The 15,567-nt window shown below is 39.3% G+C and overlaps 1 protein-coding gene across 2 annotated transcripts in view; it reads right to left on the bottom strand.

Annotated features, from left to right (window-relative positions):
- Nucleotides 1–15,567, bottom strand: part of LOC308687806 (dnaJ homolog subfamily B member 14-like) — a 243,745-nt gene that overhangs the window by 156,466 nt on the left and 71,712 nt on the right. The window contains exon 2 of one of the 2 annotated variants that reach the window (XM_081360611.1): nt 10,552–10,739. The exons of the other annotated variant lie outside the window; for it this stretch is intronic. Within the exon in view, the coding sequence (XP_081216737.1) occupies nt 10,552–10,630 (79 nt within the window). The 5' untranslated portion in view covers nt 10,631–10,739. The remainder of the gene's footprint in view (nt 1–10,551; nt 10,740–15,567) is intronic. 2 annotated transcript variants of the gene reach the window in all.

Raw genomic sequence — 15,567 nt, forward strand, 5'->3', positions numbered from 1 at the left:
CCCTAGACTGGTTTTGTTCCGATCGGGCAAAAAACCTAGGACTAGTTCGCAAAAGTAGGTTTTTAACATAATTGCGAATATTTAATGAACGGTTTGATTGACAGCAATGGTTCTTGAGGCAAAGTTGTTCAGCATGAGCAGATCTATCAAATGATATGCATTTTGTGACAATAAGTGTAACACCACGTGATTACAGAGCCATAAAACTCGTTAGCGCCAACTAGTGGCCGATTTCTTTCAAAATTCTTACAGACCTCTAGGGCCATGAGTTGAACATGCCCATCGAGTATCGTTCCGATCGGCCTCCGTTAACCTTGTCTAATAGGTGCTCAAATTTCATTGGTCGATGGCTGTCATGTTTTTCGAGGTACGCCAATGTCCTCATAGACATACATGGCACCTTGGACCAAGACACTGCATACCAATTTTCAAGTCAATCGGACAAACGGTCACGTGGTCATAGCCCTTTTCATGTTTTTTTCATGTTATAGCGCCACCATGTGATCAATCGTCGAAATTTTTTTACTATGACCCCAAATTGAACTCATACACATGTGTACCAAGTTTGGTGAAGATATCTCATTTCCTTTTCGAGTTATAGCCATTTTAGTAAAATAGGCTCCTCCCACAACATTAATTTATCACCCGCTAGCGACCAGGAATCGAAATTTCAACTTTTTTTCGATAATTATTGATCTTCAGACTCCAAAGAACATTTCTGCACTGGTTTGGTTCCGATCGGGCGAAAAACCAGGGACTAGTTAGCAAAAGTAGGTTTTTGACAAAATTCAAAATGGCGGAAAAATTTGCATACCTGAAATAAAATCGGAGATATACGTTTTGACCTTCAGGCGTCCAGCTTTCCAATGATATAGGACACTTGAGTCTACGACATACGGTCTAGGAGTTATGAGCAGTTTCGCGCTTTTGGTCGCTATAGCGCCACCTATGGGCCAATCTGGGTCATACTTTGATAGGTTCTCCCCAAATTGAGGACTACCATTTGGCCAAGTTTCAAGGTTCCAGCTCTTACGGTTTGGGCTGCACGATGCGTTTTAGGGGAGAATAATAATAATAATAATAATAAAAATCAGTACAATTACAATAGGGTTTCAGCACTTCGTGCTTGAACCCCTAATAATTAAAGCTGCAAGCAGCATTTATCGGGGTTCAAGCATTTAAGGCCTTTAAGCACATAAGCATTTAAGACATTAAGTTTTATTTGTAAAGCTTTTAACCACTGAAATAATAGATGGAAAAGACCATTTACAGCCAAAACAGGCAATTTACCATAGGAAATATATGGTTTTCAAAGCTTTTTAACAGTTATAGCGCCACCTATCGTACGATCTTCATGAAATTTTACATGCTTGTTTAGACTGTTATGGTACATATGCTCACCAATTTTTGTGAAGTTCTGAGTTTTCGTTTAGGATTTATAGGCTTTTAAATGCATTTTGCCACGCCCATTTTCATTATGACCCAATATACCCATGCGAAAAATGCTAAAGTTGAACTTTTTTTTGATAATTATTGATCTAGAGAGTCCAGAGAATTACCCTAGACTGGTTTTGTTCCGATCGGGCAAAAAACCTAGGACTAGTTCGCAAAAGTAGGTTTTTAACATAATTGCGAATATTTAATGAACGGTTTGATTGACAGCAATGGTTCTTGAGGCAAAGTTGTTCAGCATGAGCAGATCTATCAAATGATATGCATTTTGTGACAATAAGTGTAACACCACGTGATTACAGAGCCATAAAACTCGTTAGCGCCAACTAGTGGCCGATTTCTTTCAAAATTCTTACAGACCTCTAGGGCCATGAGTTGAACATGCCCATCGAGTATCGTTCCGATCGGCCTCCGTTAACCTTGTCTAATAGGTGCTCAAATTTCATTGGTCGATGGCTGTCATGTTTTTCGAGGTACGCCAATGTCCTCATAGACATACATGGCACCTTGGACCAAGACACTGCATACCAATTTTCAAGTCAATCGGACAAACGGTCACGTGGTCATAGCCCTTTTCATGTTTTTTTCATGTTATAGCGCCACCATGTGATCAATCGTCGAAATTTTTTTACTATGACCCCAAATTGAACTCATACACATGTGTACCAAGTTTGGTGAAGATATCTCATTTCCTTTTCGAGTTATAGCCATTTTAGTAAAATAGGCTCCTCCCACAACATTAATTTATCACCCGCTAGCGACCAGGAATCGAAATTTCGACTTTTTTTCGATAATTATTGATCTTCAGACTCCAAAGAACATTTCTGCACTGGTTTGGTTCCGATCGGGCGAAAAACCAGGGACTAGTTCGCAAAAGTAGGTTTTTGACAAAATTCAAAATGGCGGAAAAATTTGCATACCTGAAATAAAATCGGAGATATACGTTTTGACCTTCAGGCGTCCAGCTTTCCAATGATATAGGACACTTGAGTCTACGACATACGGTCTAGGAGTTATGAGCAGTTTCGCGCTTTTGGTCGCTATAGCGCCACCTATGGGCCAATCTGGGTCATACTTTGATAGGTTCTCCCCAAATTGAGGACTACCATTTGGCCAAGTTTCAAGGTTCCAGCTCTTACGGTTTGGGCTGCACGATGCGTTTTAGGGGAGAATAATAATAATAATAATAATAATTAAAGCTGCAAGCAGCATTTATCGGGGTTCAAGCTATTAAGGCCTTTAAGGGTTTTTAAGCACAAAAGCATCAAAAGTTATCAGGTTTTATTTAGCAAGCATGTAACCACTGACATAATAGATGGAAAAGACCATTTACAGCCAATACAGGCAATGTACCATAGGAAATATATGGTTTTAAAGCTTTTTAACAGTTATAGCGCCATCTATTGTCCGATCTCCATAAAATTTGGCATGCTTGTTAATGATGTTATGTCACATATGCTCACCAATTTTTGTGAAGTTCTTAGTTTTCATTTAGGATTTATAGGCTTTTGAGTGTATTTTGCCACGCCCATTTTATAAATGACCCTATTACAGCCATCCAAATGCAAAAGTTCAACTTTTTTTCGATAATTATTGATCTAGAGAGTCCAGAGAATTGTCCTAGACTGGTCTGGTTCCGATCGGGCGAAAAACCTAGGACTAGTTCGCAAAAGTAGGTTTTTAACATGTTCGCGAATATTTAATGAACGGTTTGATTGACAGCAATGGTTCTTGAGGCAAAGTTGTTCAGCATGAGCAGATCTATCAAATGATATGCATATTGTGTGGATGAGTGTAACACCACGTGATTACAGAGCCATAAAACTCGTTAGCGCCAACTGGTGGCCGATTTCTTTCAAAATTCTTACAGACCTCTAGGGCCATGAGATGAACATGCCCATCGAGTTTCGTTCCGATCGGCCTCCGTTAACCTTGTCTAATAGGTGCTCAACTTCATTGGCCAATGGCGGCCATGTTTTTTGAGATACGCCAATTTCCTCATAGACATATATGGCACCTTGGGCCAAGACACTGCATACCAATTTTCAAGTCAATCGGACTAACGGTCAGGTGGTTATAGCCCTTTTCATGTTTTTTCCATGTTATAGCGCCACCTATTGTTCAATCGTCGCGATTTTTTTACTGTGACCCCAGACTGAACCCATACACATGTGTACCGAGTTTGGTTAAGCTATCTCATTTACTTTTTGAGTTATAGCCATTTTAGTAAAATAGGCTCCTCCCACAATGTTTATTTTATGCCCCCTAGCGACCATGAATCGAAATTTCGAATTTTTTTTGATAATTATTAATCTTTAGACTCCACAGAACATTTCTGCACTGGTTTGGTTCCGATCGGACAAAAATCCTAGGACTAATTAGCAAAAGTAGTTTTTTGACAAAATTCAAAATGGCGGAAAAATTTCCATACCGGAAATGAAATCGGAGATATACGTTTTGTTCATCACGTTTCCAGCTTTCCAATGATATAAGACACTTGAGTCTACGACATACGGTCTAGGAGTTATGAGCAGTTTCGCGCTTTTGGTTGTTATAGCGCCACCTATGGGCCAATCGGGGTCATAATCTCTGAACCTCTCCTCGATTTTTGTACTACCATCTGGCAAAGTTTCAAGTCTCCAGCCCTTACGGTTTGGGCTGCACGATGCGTTTTACGGCAGAAGAATAATAATAATAATAATAAAAATCCTTACAATTACAATAGGGTTTCAGCACTTCGTGCTTGAACCCCTAATTAAAGCTGCAAGCAGCATTTATCGGGGTTCAAGCAGTTAAGGCCTTTAAGGCATTTAAGCACAAAAGCATCAAAAGTTATTAAGATTTATTTAGCAAGCATGTAACCACTGACATAATAGATGGAAAAGACCATTTACAGCCAATACAGGCAATTTACCATGGGATATATATGGTTTTAAAGCTTTTTAACAGTTATAGTGCCACCTATGGTCCGATCTCCATAAAATTGTTTACTGTGACCTCAAATTGAACCCATACACATGTGTACTGAGTTTGGTGAAGATATCTCATTTACTTATTGAGTTATAGCCATTTTAGTAAAATAGGCTCCTCCCACAACAATTTAGCACATTCTAGTATTATTTACTATGATTCTAGCATGATTTGCCATATTCTAGCATCATTTACCATGATATACTACATTCTAGTATGATTTACCATTGTTTACTGGGATTCTAGCATGGATTACCATAGTTTATTATGATTTATCATAGTTTACCATGATTTACCCTGTTCTAGCATAGTTTACCATGATTTACCATGTTCTAGCATGATTTACCATGATATACCACATTCTAACATGATTTACCATAGTTTATTATGATTTATCATGGCTTACCATGATTTACCCTGTTCTAGCATAGTTTACCATGATTTACCATGTTCTAGCATGATGTACCATGATATACTATGTTCTAGAATGATGTACCAGGATTGTAGTATGATTTACCTTGATACACCACATTCTAGTATCATTTATTGATTTACCATGTTTTTAGTGTGATTTAACCATGATTTACCACATTGCTAGCAATTATGTGAAGTATCAGTAAAAATGAAGTGATAAACTCTGACAAAATATGATTGTGCTACAATAGTAATTGTTATATAAGTGATTTTTTAGTGTTTTATTGTTATATAAGTGATTTTTAGTGTCTAATGAATGCAAAAGCATATGTGGGTAGACATTAATAAGTAGAATGGCCAGCAGAGGGCAGTAGAAGACCACATATTGGCTCACTTTCACTTTAAACTTCTTGATTTTCACCATTTTTCTGCACTAAAGCAAACCAGTTTTTCCATTTTAAATCCATAATGCATGTTAACACACACACACACACACACACACACACACACACACACACACACACACACACACACACACACAAGACAAATGTTGTTTTTTCAATGCTATTGGGATATGTCATTATGAAAATATATTTGAATGGTCTATAAACATTTCACAAAGTCTTTGTAAGCTATTAATCAGATCATTCAGAATTTATTCAGAAACCTAAGACTACACACACACATTATATTGTAGATACAGACATTTGAAATATATGATGTGATCAAACTGTCAATACTAATAATTTAACAGATGGATTTTTGACTAAATGTAATTGTAAATGTTAAAATAGTGATTTTATAAAGTCTAAATATAAATTATAGAACAATATGACAACATGACTATTTTAAACAGCAGGGGGCAGTAAAATACCACTTCTTGGCTTAATATGTCATTATATTCATATCATTTTCACCTTTTTAACTGTTATAGAAAAACCAGGGACTAGTTCGCAAAAGTAGGTTTTGGACAAAATTCGACATAGCAGAAAATATTCCCTGCCTACATCCAAATCGGAGATAGCCATTTTGTCCGCCTTGAGCCAAGGATTCCAACGATATAAGACACTTGATCCTGGGACAAACGGTCTAAGAGTTATGAGCGATTTTGAACTTTTGGTTGCTGTAGCGCCACCTATGGGCCAATCGGGGTCATACTCTGATAGGTTGTCCCCAAATTGAGGCCTACCATCTGGCCAGGTTTCAAGTCTCTAGGCCTTACGGTTTGTCCTGCACGATGCGTTTTACAAATCCTTACAATTACAATAGGGTTTCAGCATTTCATGCTTGAACCCCTAATAAGAATGAAGGCTTTTTGCCAGTTATAGCGCCACCTATGGTCCGATCTCCATGAAACTCTGCATGCTTCCTCACCATGTTCTGACACATATGCTCATCAATTTTTGTGAAGTTCTGAGTTTTCCTTTGGGATTTATAGGCTTTTGAGTGTATTTTGCCACGCCCCTTTTCTAAATGACCCTGTTACAGCCACCCACATGCCAAAGTTCAACTTTTTTTCGATAATTATTGATCTAGAGAGTCCGGAGAATTGTCCTAGACTGGTTTGGTTCCGATCGGGCGAAAAACCAGGGACTAGTTCGCAAAAGTAGGTTTTGGACAAAATTCGACATAGCAGAAAATATTCCCTGCCTACATCCAAATCGGAGATAGCCATTTTGTCCGCCTTGAGCCAAGGATTCCAACGATATAAGACACTTGATCCTGGGACAAACGGTCTAAGAGTTATGAGCGATTTTGAACTTTTGGTTGCTGTAGCGCCACCTATGGGCCAATCGGGGTCATACTCTGATAGGTTGTCCCCAAATTGAGGCCTACCATCTGGCCAGGTTTCAAGTCTCTAGGCCTTACGGTTTGTCCTGCACGATGCGTTTTACAAATCCTTACAATTACAATAGGGTTTCAGCATTTCATGCTTGAACCCCTAATAAGAATGAAGGCTTTTTGCCAGTTATAGCGCCACCTATGGTCCGATCTCCATGAAACTCTGCATGCTTCCTCACCATGTTCTGACACATATGCTCATCAATTTTTGTGAAGTTCTGAGTTTTCCTTTGGGATTTATAGGCTTTTGAGTGTATTTTGCCACGCCCCTTTTCTAAATGACCCTGTTACAGCCACCCACATGCCAAAGTTCAACTTTTTTTCGATAATTATTGATCTAGAGAGTCCGGAGAATTGTCCTAGACTGGTTTGGTTCCGATCGGGCGAAAAACCAGGGACTAGTTCGCAAAAGTAGGTTTTGGACAAAATTCGACATAGCAGAAAATATTCCCTGCCTACATCCAAATCGGAGATAGCCATTTTGTCCGCCTTGAGCCAAGGATTCCAACGATATAAGACACTTGATCCTGGGACAAACGGTCTAAGAGTTATGAGCGATTTTGAACTTTTGGTTGCTGTAGCGCCACCTATGGGCCAATCGGGGTCATACTCTGATAGGTTGTCCCCAAATTGAGGCCTACCATCTGGCCAGGTTTCAAGTCTCTAGGCCTTACGGTTTGTCCTGCACGATGCGTTTTACAAATCCTTACAATTACAATAGGGTTTCAGCATTTCATGCTTGAACCCCTAATAAGAATGAAGGCTTTTTGCCAGTTATAGCGCCACCTATGGTCCGATCTCCATGAAACTCTGCATGCTTCCTCACCATGTTCTGACACATATGCTCATCAATTTTTGTGAAGTTCTGAGTTTTCCTTTGGGATTTATAGGCTTTTGAGTGTATTTTGCCACGCCCCTTTTCTAAATGACCCTGTTACAGCCACCCACATGCCAAAGTTCAACTTTTTTTCGATAATTATTGATCTAGAGAGTCCGGAGAATTGTCCTAGACTGGTTTGGTTCCGATCGGGCGAAAAACCAGGGACTAGTTCGCAAAAGTAGGTTTTGGACAAAATTCGACATAGCAGAAAATATTCCCTGCCTACATCCAAATCGGAGATATCCATTTTGTCCGCCTTGAGCCAAGGATTCCAACGATATAAGACACTTGATCCTGGGACAAACGGTCTAAGAGTTATGAGAGATTTTGAACTTTTGGTTGCTGTAGCGCCACCTATGGGCCAATCGGGGTCATACTCTGATAGGTTGTCCCCAAATTGAGGCCTACCATCTGGCCAGGTTTCAAGTCTCTAGGCCTTACGGTTTGTCCTGCACGATGCGTTTTACAAATCCTTACAATTACAATAGGGTTTCAGCATTTCATGCTTGAACCCCTAATAAGAATGAAGGCTTTTTGCCAGTTATAGCGCCACCTATGGTCCGATCTCCATGAAACTCTGCATGCTTCCTCACCATGTTCTGACACATATGCTCATCAATTTTTGTGAAGTTCTGAGTTTTCCTTTGGGATTTATAGGCTTTTGAGTGTATTTTGCCACGCCCCTTTTCTAAATGACCCTGTTACAGCCACCCACATGCCAAAGTTCAACTTTTTTTCTATAATTATTGATCTAGAGAGTCCGGAGAATTGTCCTAGACTGGTTTGGTTCCGATCGGGCGAAAAACCAGGGACTAGTTCGCAAAAGTAGGTTTTGGACAAAATTCGACATAGCAGAAAATATTCCCTGCCTACATCCAAATCGGAGATAGCCATTTTGTCCGCCTTGAGCCAAGGATTCCAACGATATAAGACACTTGATCCTGGGACAAACGGTCTAAGAGTTATGAGCGATTTTGAACTTTTGGTTGCTGTAGCGCCACCTATGGGCCAATCGGGGTCATACTCTGATAGGTTGTCCCCAAATTGAGGCCTACCATCTGGCCAGGTTTCAAGTCTCTAGGCCTTACGGTTTGTCCTGCACGATGCGTTTTACAAATCCTTACAATTACAATAGGGTTTCAGCATTTCATGCTTGAACCCCTAATAAGAATGAAGGCTTTTTGCCAGTTATAGCGCCACCTATGGTCCGATCTCCATGAAACTCTGCATGCTTCCTCACCATGTTCTGACACATATGCTCATCAATTTTTGTGAAGTTCTGAGTTTTCCTTTGGGATTTATAGGCTTTTGAGTGTATTTTGCCACGCCCCTTTTCTAAATGACCCTGTTACAGCCACCCACATGCCAAAGTTCAACTTTTTTTCGATAATTATTGATCTAGAGAGTCCGGAGAATTGTCCTAGACTGGTTTGGTTCCGATCGGGCGAAAAACCAGGGACTAGTTCGCAAAAGTAGGTTTTGGACAAAATTCGACATAGCAGAAAATATTCCCTGCCTACATCCAAATCGGAGATAGCCATTTTGTCCGCCTTGAGCCAAGGATTCCAACGATATAAGACACTTGATCCTGGGACAAACGGTCTAAGAGTTATGAGCGATTTTGAACTTTTGGTTGCTGTAGCGCCACCTATGGGCCAATCGGGGTCATACTCTGATAGGTTGTCCCCAAATTGAGGCCTACCATCTGGCCAGGTTTCAAGTCTCTAGGCCTTACGGTTTGTCCTGCACGATGCGTTTTACAAATCCTTACAATTACAATAGGGTTTCAGCATTTCATGCTTGAACCCCTAATAAAAATCAGCACAATTACAATAGGGTTTCAGCACTTCGTGCTTGAACCCCTAATAATAAAAATCAGTACAATTACAATAGGGTTTCAGCACTTCGTGCTTGAACCCCTAATTAAAGCTGCAAGCAGCATTTATCGGGGTTCAAGCAGTTAAGGCCTTTAAGGCCTTAAAGCACAAAAGCTTTAAAATCTATTAAGTTTTATTTAGCAAGCATGTAACCACTGACATAATAGATGGAAAAGACCATTTACAGCCAATACAGGCAATGTAACAGGAAATACATGGTTTTAAAGCTGTTTAACATTTATAGGATTTCTATACATTTCTGCACTGGTTTGGGGCGAAAAACCTAGGACTAGTTAGTAAAAGTACGTTGTTGACAAAATTCAAAATGGTGGAAAATTTATCATGGCGGAAATTAACATTATCTAAATCTCGAAGATCGGATCAGATCGGATCGAATAATGATAATCGATTCAAGATCTTGAGAATCGGAATCGAATCGATTCTTGAAATTTGAATCGAAACCCAGCCCTACACAACACTGTGTAGCATGTAGTGCGCAACTTGACTTGATGTGCTACACCTAGATATAGTATTCGGTAGGGCATAATTAAATCAGAAGCAAGGATCATCTACTGGAGGGAGGATATGGTGCAACAGGAGAGCAAATAGTTGACAATTTTGTTCTGATTCAAAGAGAAAATGATATTGATAAATTAAAAAGTTCTCTTTGTAGTTTGTTTCAGAAAGATGAGTGACAAATAAGAAAAAATAGAGAGTTAGTAAATGAAAACAGACATCACCGACTTGTTTCTTTTTAATGATTCAACAGCCTAAAAGCTTCGATTAAATTAGGTGAAGTTCGAAAGTGGAGCTTAAAGTTAAAAATAATTACCACCTAGTTTCATCACATCTATCTTTTTAACGAATCAGTGTTTTTGAACATGTTTGTACATGTACGGTTTAATGACTCAAAGACAATCCGTTGCTGTAACAATGTGACTGTGCACTGAGTGACAGCCTTTCAATGAGCAGAGACGCTGTTTAGTTTTCGCTACATTCGTTACAAAAAATGTCCTTGATTTTTGTGCATGCTATACACATCGTAACACTTATTTATATAGCAACACATAAATATAAAAAACAAAAACAAACAAAAGAAAATTGTAGTTATCCTACCAGTTGATGGTTTCAAATTACAGTTCAAATGGGAAACAGGTCCATGGGCACTGGTTAGCATTTGTGCATGTAATTGCATCCACTAGGCAGACGATTCACCTTCACAGGATTATTTATGGCACAAAACAGGATACACTTGACGATCACGTTCACATAGGGAAAAAAAATAGAGAACAAGAAAACGCAGCCTTGGAAAACACAAGGCAAACGTACAATAATTAATTTCTGACTCAACATTTCAGTAACAAATGACATGCACAGCTCAAATGACACATTAATCCAAATTTATTTAACACATCGATTCGACACTCATAAAACAGTCACTGTCACAACTCATGATACAAAGATGTTAGCTACACGCGGTAGCTTTAGCCCACGGCTAACTAGTTCAGCTCGCGCTGTGACTGCGGCCTAGTCAACTCAGCTCAAATCAAATCATTTCTGAAATAGATATCTGTCATAAGATAACATATGACAAAAAAAAGTCACTCACCAAAACGAGACTGCATCACATATTCAATTTAAGAAGATTGTTCAATAAAGATTATCACACTATAAATCTTACTCCGATTTCACCTTTTACATCTTTCTCTGACGACAAGTTGATGCATCCAAAGTTTCCAAGTGCACACAATCACAGTTCCCGATAGATTATGATGATCATTTAGTACAAGGAGTTTCTGAAGAAAGTTTCCGTGCTGCTGTCTCATCTGATCTATTCTGTTCTCTCATCATGCTGACAGCGGCAGCGCCTGCGCGAACAGTGGGCGGGCCTTAAGAATATGCCGCTACTGTTGGCTCTCAGGGGTGTCAGTCACTGCAGCACAATCAGTGATTGGACGACTCGCGTGTTTTTGCCCAGTGGTTTTTACCAGTGCATCAAGTAAATAAAAAAAATGGATGTAATTGAAAAAAAAAATGTCCAGAACAGAGCGACAGGACTGATTTTAAACTGTTATAGAAGAGCTAATATACTGAGAATGAACTGGTGAAGGATTGTCTCTCTGCTTTATTTTATAAGAAATATTTCTGTGTCTAGAGTTCCTAATGCGCTGTACTCTCAACTTTTGTATAATAGTACTAGTCATATTTTTTTACACCAGGCATGAATAAAAGGAATGTTTTTTATTTCCTGTTTCGAAAACCACTGGAAACCAACGGACTGTAATGTATAGAGGAATGAAAATATGGAATCATTTACCATTGATATCACACATTTTTACAAGAAAAATTAGTTTTAAAAAAATATTTAAAGGAATATTTAATGGCAAAATATATTAAATTGTTGATTTTGATATTTGGAATGGATGATGGGTTAGTGCGTTTCATTGACTTGACTTTTTATTGTTGTTGATTAAATGTAGTTTTGTATGATTTACTTTTTGGGACCCCAGGAAGAGTAGCCACTGCCTAGAAAGAGGCTAATGGGGATCCAAATAAACAAATAAACTTATATCATTGATGGAAAATACCATTTACAGCCAATACAGGCAATTTACTGAGGAAAGTTTTTTTGACAGTTATAGCACCACATCTTGCCTGATCTCCACCACTTTTGTTAAGTGTCCTCAAAGTGTGCCCATGCAGGTCTGTCAAATTTGTTGTAAATATCTCATTTTGTTTTGAAGTTTAGACACTTCTGTTTATGAGAGAATAAAAATGATCCATGGGTGACAATGATTTAAAAATTTTATTTGTTTATTTATTTTTGTCAGTTCCTATCTTAATTGTGACATTTGGGCGTTATTGTTTAGCTATTGATCTATGTTTTCAAATTTCACGAAATTTGGACTAACGGTTTCGAAGATAATTGCAAGTTTTTTAAGTGCTTAATGACAATGATACACAAACTATAAGGAGAAACCTGGAATATTTGGTATTGTTGGACTCGGGAAGGATTGAGGATTTCAAAGGACTAACGGTTGGGTGCGTTTATAGCCATTTTCATAAAGTTTTTTCCATGTTGTAGCGCCACCAAGTGGCCAATCGTCACGATTTTTTTCAAGTAATCTCAGATTGATCTCATAAACACGTTTCCCAAGATTAGCGAAAATATCTCTTTCCGTTCACGAGTTATAATTGTTTTAGTAAAAGTGGCCCTGGTGCCATCAAACTTTTTGATTTCCCTTAGCGACCGTGAATTTAAATTAAGAATTTTTTTGATGATTATTGATAGTATCTGTCCAGAGAATATTTCTGCATTGGTTTGGTTTCGATCGGGCGAAAAATCTAGGAGTAGTTCGCAAAAGTAGGTTTTTGGAAAAACCCCAAATACCCGAAGATTTTCCGGGGTGACGAGCAAATCCGAGGCATGCATCTGGTCCGCCTCGAGCCAAGGATTCCAGCGATATAAGACACTTGAGCCTACGCCTCACGGTTGATGAGTTATGAGCCGTTTCGTACTTTTGCCCGCTGTAGCGCCCCTGTCAGGCCGATCGGGGCGGGCCTTGGTGACGCTGTAGGCGGTGTGAGTACTATCAGCCCCCAAAGTTTCAAGTCTCCACGACTTACGGTTTGGTCTGCCCGATCAGTTTTATGTCTGAATGTTGCATCATGGGAAAATTAACAATTACAATAGGTGTTCAGCACTGAAGTGCTTGAACCCCTAATAAGTGGCTAAAAAAGGGCCACAAAAAGGCCTCTAAAAAAAAAACTATAGGGTCTAGGCACTTGCCGTCTGCGCTGCTGCGTTCCAAAAACTTTATCCAGCCTTCTAACATGTGCCTCGGAGAGGAAAAAGAACGTTTGTTGCCCTTTTAGCTCATTTATCATGGAAATGTGGTGCATTTTTTGTTTTACCTTTTAAACTGTGACACCTCCACTGATGGCCCGATCTCCATAAAAGTTTGCACGCTTCTTTAGAATAATATGGCGCATGTGCTCAGCTAATTTGGTGAAGCTCTGCTCTTTTCCCCCCATTTTTCAGTCATTTAAATGTCATTTTGCATAGGGTAATACAGAGGCCTTCTCACCTTTATGACAGTTAAAGCGCCACCAATGGCCCGACGTCCATGAAAGTTTTCAAGCTTCTTCAGGATCACGTGACGCATGCGCATGCCCGATTTTGTGAGGTTGTATGCAAATCAGACAGCAAGATGGCCGCTTTCAGCCATTTCATGTGTTTTTTCCATAGAAATACATCATTTTGACACCCTTTTAACAGTTATAGCGCCACCAAGTGGCCAGTCGCTGCGCCCTTTTTCACGTGACCACAGAATGAGCTCGTACATGCGTGTGCTGAGTTTGGTGCAAAAATCTCGTTCCGTTCACGAGTTATAGCCAATTAAGCAAAATGGGCTCCTCCCACTTCGAACATTTTGGCGGCCCTTAGGGACCGTGAAGCGAAATTTACACTTTTTTTTGATAATTATTGACAGTCAGACTCCAGAGAATCTTGCCGCACTGGTTTGGTTCCGGTCGGGCCAAAAGCCTAGGACTAGTTCGCGAAAGTAGGTTTTTGGAAAAACCCCAAATACCCGAAGATTTTCCGGGGTGACGAGCAAATCCGAGGCATGCATCTGGTCCGCCTCGAGCCAAGGATTCCAGCGATATAAGACACTTGAGCCTACGCCTCACGGTTGATGAGTTATGAGCCGTTTCGTACTTTTGCCCGCTGTAGCGCCCCCGTCAGGCCGATCGGGGCGGGCCTTGGTGACGCTGTAGGCGGTGTGAGTACTATCAGCCCCCAAAGTTTCAAGTCTCCACGACTTACGGTTTGGTCTGCCCGATCAGTTTTATGTCTGAATGTTGCATCATGGGAAAATTAACAATTACAATAGGTGTTCAGCACTGAAGTGCTTGAACCCCTAATAAAAATCAGGACGATTACAATAGGGTTTCAGCACTTCGTGCTTGAACCCCTAAAAATCAGCACAATTACAATAGGGTTTCAGCACTTCGTGCTTGAACCCCTAACTAATAATAATAAAAATCAGCACAATTACAATAGGGTTTCAGCACTTCGTGCTTGAACCCCTAAAAATCCTTACAATTACAATAGGGTTTCAGCACTTCGTGCTTGAACCCCTAATAAAAATCAGTACAATTACAATAGGGTTTCAGCACTTCGTGCTTGAACCCCTAATAATTAAAGCTGCAAGCAGCATTTATCGGGGTTCAAGCAGTTAAAGCCTTTTAAGCATTTAAGCACAAAAGCATCAAAAGTTATTAAGATTTATTTAGCAAGCATGTAACCACGGACATAATGGATGGAAAAGACCATTTACAGCCAATACAGGCAGTTTACCATGGGATATATATGGTTTTAAAGCTTTTTAACAGTTATAGCGCCACCTATGGTCCGATCTCCATAGAATTGTTTACTGTGACCTCAAATTGAACCCATACACATGTGTACTGAGTTTGGTGAAGATATCTCATTTACTTCTTGAGTTATAGCCATTTTAGTAAAATAGGCTCCTCCCACAACAATTTAGCACATTCTAGTATTATTTACTATGATTCTAGCATGATTTACTATCATATACCATGTTCCAGAATGATTTATTAGGATTCTAGCATGATTTACCTTGATACACCTCATTTCAGTATTATTTACTATGATTTACAATGTTTCTAGCATGATTAACCACATTACTAGCAATTATGTGAAGTGTCAGTGCAAATGAGGTGATGAACACTGACAAAATATAATTGTGTTATAATAGTTAGTTATATACGTGATTTTTAGTGTGTGTCCAAGTATGAATGCAAAAGCACATGTAAAATATTTCATTATTAAGTAGAATGGCCAGCAGAGGGCACTAGAAGACCACTTATTGGCTCACTTTCACTTTAAACCAGTTTTCTGCACTAAAGCAAACCAGTTTTTCCATGTTAACTCAATGCATGCTTACACACACACACACACACACACACACACACACACACACACACACACACACACACACACACACACAGCATAGTTAACCATGATTTACCATGATTTACCACATTACTAGCAATTATTTGAAGTGTCAGTGCAAATAAAGTGATTAACACTGACAAAATATGATT

This window comes from Scardinius erythrophthalmus (assembly GCF_964197995.2).
Source record: "Scardinius erythrophthalmus genome assembly, chromosome: 3".
Taxonomy (NCBI): domain Eukaryota; kingdom Metazoa; phylum Chordata; class Actinopteri; order Cypriniformes; family Leuciscidae; genus Scardinius; species Scardinius erythrophthalmus.